This window comes from Myotis yumanensis, unplaced genomic scaffold, assembly GCF_028538775.1.
Source record: "Myotis yumanensis isolate MYYU_CA2020_CCGP unplaced genomic scaffold, mMyoYum1.0.hap1 SCAF_23, whole genome shotgun sequence".
Lineage (NCBI taxonomy): Eukaryota > Metazoa > Chordata > Mammalia > Chiroptera > Vespertilionidae > Myotis > Myotis yumanensis.
The window spans coordinates 3,043,480-3,049,479 of NW_027223774.1; the positions used below are offsets into that span (position 1 = coordinate 3,043,480).

Here is a 6,000-nt window from a genome sequence, read left to right on the forward strand (position 1 = left end):
AGTGGAAGGGAGAGGGAGAGGCAGAGGGAAACACTGATGTGAGAGAGACACATCGATTGGTTGCCTCCCTCATGCCCCCAACCAGGGCGGGGAGCCTTCAACCCAGGTATGTGCCCTTCACCGGCATGGAACCCGGGACCCTTCAGTCCATAGGCAGACACTCTATCCACTGAGCCAAACTGGCTAGGGCTTCTTATCCTTTTATTGGTTGTTAATCTTCACCCCAGGATATCATTTCCATTGATTTTTAGAGACAGTGGAGGCGGGGGGAGGGGGGGGGAGTGTGAGAGAGATATCGATTAGTTGCCTCCCACCCAAACCCGCCGGACCATGATGCAGGGCCCGAACCTGCAACCCAGGTACCTGCCGTTGACGGAAATCGAACCCGCGACCCTGAGCCACCCACCCCAGCCAGGGCCAGCAGGATCCTGTTTCTATGAAAGGTCTGGAAGGTGAGTCCCTAGATACCGCAAGCAGATGGGTGGCTGTGCCCCTCACCAGATGGAGTAGCTGTGGCAGAAGTCCAGCGCTGACACGATCTGGCGGAAGAACTTCCGGGCCTCCTTGGGGGTCAGTCTCCCCTTCTTCACCAGGTAGTCGAACAGCTCACCTCCAGAGACATGCTCCAGAACCAGGTACCTGCGGGACACGGAGGGGGCGGAGGGCTGGAGGGGGCATGCGGAGAACCAAAGAGCCTGGTCCCCTCAATCCCACTGGCCCCTGCAGGCAGAGAACCCCAATTCCCATGAGTCCCCGGAAAGAGGAGGAGGAGGAGGAGGAGGAGGAGGAGGAGGAGGAGGAGAAGACTCCAATTCCCATGGGTCCCTAGGAGGAAGGGTTTCCAATTCCCATCAATCCTTGGAAGAGATTCCAATTCCCATCAGCCCCTGAGAGGAAGAGACCCTAGTTCCCATCAGCCTTTGGGAAACCAAAATTCAATTGCCATCAACCCAGGGCAGCAGACAAGCCTATGTCAACGTCGGGAGTATTGACACTTTGACTCAGTTGTTTCAGGAGATAAGGCAACTGGGTTAGAACCTGGAGGGCGGAGACCCCCCCAATTATCATAGGATTCTGGGAAATAAAGACCCCTCCATGGCCACAAACTCATTAGTCCCTGGAAAGCCATGCCTCTTACTACCGGAGACTCTCTAGGATGAAGAAACGTAAATTCTCACTAATTCTTGGCAATAATGATGGATGGCAGTGTGCACCAATCTAAGTCAACTTCTGCGAAGAAAAAGACTACAACTCCCATCAGCCCCAGGGAGGTGGAAAAAAAAACCTCCCAACTCCCCTAAGGCTCACAGCGGTTCTCAACCTGTGGGTCGCGACCCCTGAAAAATACATCCTGCCGATCAGATATTTACATGACGATTCATAACAGTAGCAAAATTACAGTGATGAAGTAGCAACACAAATAATTTTATGGTGGGGGGGGGGTCACCACAACACGAGGAACTGTATTAAAGGGTCGCGGCATAAGGAAGGTTGAGAACCACTGCCCAGGACCACCAGCCACCTGGATTCTAAAGACTCCAAATCCCATGAGGCTCTGGGAGGTTAAAACTCTAACTCCCATCAGCCCCTGGAAAACAAAAGCTCAATTTCTATGACCCTTTGGGAGGCTGAGCGTCCTCTGGGAAGCCGAACTCCCATTGAGTGGGAGTGATGATAGCACCTGCCGCCACAGCAACACCTGGGGAAGCCGAGGAGGACTACAATTCCCATGAGCCTCTGGGGCCACGGCAGCCGCCTGCCTGGGAAACCCACCTCCCCAGCATCTGACCGGTGTGGGAGCCAGTTCCTCCTGGACACTGTGTGGCGGGGTCAGCGGGGCTGTCCTCTCCCCTGCAGCCCAGCTGTCCCTTGGGTCACCAGAGTCCAGACAAAGGCCTATTGTCTGAAGCCTGGACAGCTGGACCCCACCCCCAGCCTTCCTGGGGGGTTGGGGGTGGTGATTGACTTTGAAATAGGGACTCAGAACTCCCAAGGAGTCCTATTGTTGGGGTGTCCACTCATAGCACTTAATAGTCACATTGGGGGGCAAAGGGGGCCTCCAAAGCTACAGAGTGGGGGTTTGGGAGGAGGCAGGAGTCCCTGGGCCCTGTGGCCTTAGCAATTGGGGGGGATCTGCTCTTAGCTGGGGGATCCAGATTACCCAGTCAGTACAGTGTGCCCTGCAGTTCAGGAGGGCCGGGGTCGGGGTGGCCTGCAAGGGGGCTGGATCGGCCTCTGCCCCCCACTCGGGGCTCAGGCTTGGCAGTCCTGTCTACCCCCAGCATCAAGCCAGGTCATTGTGGGGACATTCAGGGCTACGTGTGTGCAAGGGAGCGGGGGGTCCCTGTGCGGTAGGGAACGGACCGGGCCTTCGGCGGCCCAGCCTGGAGACCTCGAGTTTCCCCCAGGCCCCTCCAGGTCTTGTTTCCCGAAAGGTGCCGCCCTAGGAACTGGGGGAGGCGCGTGGGGGGCTGGGTGTCTATAAATACCTACAAATATTTCTTGTTCTCGTAGACGTCGTGCAGCTTGAGGACGTGTGGGTGTTCGATGAGCTTCAGGATGGCGATCTCCCGCTCCACCTGGTGGGGGGTGGGGGGGGGTGGCGATGGTGACAGAGGAATGGAGGTCAGAACAGCCCGTGTCCCTCGCCCATGTTCCCAAAGGGTCCCCCTCCCCCGAAACACACACGAACACACACACACACACACACACACACACACACACCTTCATCAGCACCGACTCCGACAGCTTCTCCCGGTTCACGATCTTGATGGCCACCTTCTGGCCTGTGATGCAGTGGACGCCCAGCTTAACCAGCCCTGGGGAGCGGAATTGAAAGTGTGGGTGCTGCCCTGGCCCGTGTTGCTCAGTGGATAGAGCGTCGGCCTGCAGACCGAAGGCTCCCTGGTTCTATTCTGGTCAAGGGCACATGCCCCGGTTGCAGGCTCGATCCCCAGTAGGGGGCGTGCAGGAGGCAGCCGATCAATGATTCTCTCTCATCATTGATGTTTCCATCTCTCCCTTTCCCTCTCTGAAATCAATAAAAAACATATTTTAAAAAAGAAAGAAAAAGTGGGTGTTGTTCTATAGCACCTACCCCACTCTGGCTCCTAAGCCACCCCCCCCCACCACGCCTCCTCCCCCTCCGCCGCCTGGCTGGTTCCGGTGGCCTGGATCACCCTGACCTGAAGTCCCGTGGACCACCAGCCGCCAAACCGCAACCCAGCTCTCTCCCACTCACCGAATTCTGTTCCTCCTGATGGTCCATCCACCCACAACCGCCCTTCCTCTCACCCCGAGTCTCTGCCCTTCCGGGCCTGTGTAAGTTCATCTCTCCACGGTGTCTCCATAGTTTGGTCTCCCGCATCTGCCTCCTTCCACCCTCTCTCTCTCCCTCACCCCTCCCTTCCTTGAATTCTCTCAGCATCAATCTTCTGGAGACTCTATGTCTCCCCGGGGAAGATAATTTCATGTTCCCTCCCTCCCCAAAGCATCCCCTCCACTTTCTCCCAATCCTGACCTCCCAATTCTCTTCTATGATCTGCTGCTCATTGCGCCTGTAGCTGGGAGCATGCAAACCCCAAGGAAACCCCAACACCACAAACCCAGGAGCCCAGGCCCCCAGTCTCCTCCCTCAGACCCAGGAGCCCAGGCCCCCAGCCCCTCCTCCCTCAGACCCAGGAGTCCAGGCCCCCAGCCCCTTCTCCCTCAGACCCAGGAGCCCAGGCCCCCAGCCCCTCCTCCCTCAGACCCAGGAGCCCAGGCCCCCAGCCCCTCCTCCCTCAGACCCAGGAGCCCAGGCCCCCAGCCCCTCCTCCCTCAGACCCAGGAGCCCAGGCCCCCAGCCCCTCCTCCCTCAGACCCAGGAGCCCAGGCCCCCAGCCCCTCCTCCCTCAGACCCAGGAGCCCAGGCCCCCAGCCCCTCCTCCCTCAGACCCAGGAGCCCAGGCCCCCAGCCCCTCCTCCCTCAGACCCAGGAGTCCAGGCCCCCAGCCCCTCCTCCCTCAGACCCAGGAGTCCAGTCCCCAAACCCTCCTCCATCAGACCCCAGGCCCAGCCCTTCCTCCTCAGACCCAGGAGTCCTGGTTCCCCCTTCCTCCTCCATCAGACCCCAGGCCCATGCCCCCCCCCCCCCCCCCTCCATAACTCAGGAATCCAGGTCAGCAACACCTTCACACTCTCCTCACTAGGATCTGCGGTCTCTCCCCTCCTAACCCCCACCTCGGGCCCTGACCCTCCGTTTCACAGACACCCTGGACCCATCCCTCGGACCCAGGAGTCCGGCTCCCACCCCACCGGGCAGGAAGGAGGCCGTGTCTGGCGGCCGGTGTGCAGCAATCTGGAAGGATGCGCCCCTCCACAGCCGCTGCTGGGGGCCTGCCTCTCTCTCCTTAACCTCCCCCCCAACCCCCCGCCCCGTCTCCCTCTCTGAGCCCCGGTCCCCCACGAGGCCCGCAGCCTGGAAAAGGGGGCGGCTGCTGCAGACCCCGTCACCCCGGCCTCACTCCCGGTCTCCCAGGGCCCCGAGGCCGGAGGGCAGCGGCCCCGGGAGCGCACGGGCCGCGCATCCCCCCGCCGGCGGCCGCACTGCGCCAAGTGCCTCCGCTCCCCGTGCACCGCCTCCCGGCCGCGGCCCCGCTGCAGCCCCGCCACCCCGTGCCCCAGCCCGCTCCCCGGGAGCCCAGCTCTGAGCCCTCCCCACCCTCCGTCCTGGGGACCCTGACTCTGGGGTTCCAGGAGGCAGATGGGGGAGACCAAGCTATGGAGACAGCGCGGACCCCAGGTCCCTCCTGGGCGCGGGACCCAGGGGTCCGGGCAGCCAGCCCGGCCCGTGAGCACCCGAGTCCCGCCCTCTGCCCCCCTGCGCCCCCGCCCCGTGCGCCCCCCTGCTCACCTGTCTGGCCTTTGCCCAGCGTCTTCTCCAGCCGATAGGGCCCCACATACTGGGCGTGCTGGGGGGGATGCGGGTGCGGGTGCGGGAGGTGGTACGCGGGGGAGCCCCCGCCTCCCTCCTTGGCCCCGGACGACATGCTGCCCTTGGTCCCGGCCCGCCCGGCCCCCCGGCCGCCCCCCCTGCGGCCGGTCGACCCGTCTCTCCGGTGGGGGCCGGCGACCGCTCCGTCCCGGCCCCCCCGGCTGCCCCCCACGTCTCCGGGGGTCCCCAGGGGGCTGGGCTGGGCCCCCCCCTAGTCGGCGGGCCGCGGAGCTGGGGGAGGGGGGGCGGGCCCCGGGCGGGGGGGGGGGTCAGGCCCCGGGAGTCAGCATGGCCCGGGGGGGCTGCGCGGCCCCCCCTCCCCAGCCCGTCCCTGGCCGGGCCCCCCTTCCTGTGCCTCCCCCCGCCGGGGGGGGGTCTGCGGTGCGGGCCGGCGGATGCTGCAGGCCGAGGTCCCCCCCGCCCCCCCACGCGCCCTCTCTCCTCCGCCTCCTCCTCCTCTCCGCCTCCCCCCGCCACCTCGTCCTTTCTCTCCGGCACGCTGACATCACCATCCGGGGACTCCGGGCCCTTCCCCAAAGTTAACCCTTTCGGGGGGCGGGGGGGAGCCGGAGGGAGGGCGGGGAGGTGGGAGGACGCGGGGAGCCGGGGCGGGATGCGGGAGCCGGGAGGATGGAGGGATGCGCGCCGGCAGCGGCGGGGATGCGGTTGCACCAGGGGAGGCCCGGTGCCCCTGCGCGCGCGGAGACGGCGGCGGGAGGGATGGGGACCGTGGTCGGAGCCCCGAAGGGATGGGCAGAGGCTGGGGAGGAGGACGGGGTGGAGAGCGGAGGGTGCGGGGAGAGTTGCGGGAAAGCGGAGAGGGGGGTCAGGTGGAGAGAGGAGAGGTGGCCGAGGGTCATGCCGAGGAGGAGGCAAGTGCGGGGACAGGATGGGAAGCAGCTGGAGGGGAAGGGGGAGATGTAGAAAGAGCCACAGAGAGAGGCGGGCAAAGGCGGGGAGAGAAGGGGTGCACACCTGGGGGGGGGGGGGCGGCTAGATGCTGGGGAGGTGGGGGCAGAGAGAGG

General features: G+C 64.0%; 1 protein-coding gene across 2 annotated transcripts in view; it reads right to left on the reverse strand.

The window, feature by feature from the left end:
- The window catches only part of BRSK1 (BR serine/threonine kinase 1), a 22,246-nt gene extending 16,861 nt beyond the window's left edge, over positions 1-5,385 (reverse strand). The window contains exons 1-4 of one of the 2 annotated variants that reach the window (XM_070402580.1): positions 4,895-5,385; positions 2,725-2,819; positions 2,494-2,579; positions 499-639 (exon numbers count right to left, since the gene is read on the reverse strand). In XM_070402580.1, coding sequence (XP_070258681.1) covers positions 499-639; positions 2,494-2,579; positions 2,725-2,819; positions 4,895-5,030 — 458 coding nt within the window. In that variant the 5' untranslated portion in view covers positions 5,031-5,385. Of the gene's footprint in view, positions 1-498; positions 640-2,493; positions 2,580-2,724; positions 2,820-3,241; positions 3,655-4,894 lie in introns of those variants that run through there. The other variant, XM_070402581.1, reaches the window with a different exon arrangement.
- Positions 5,386-6,000: the final 615 nt, after the last annotated feature.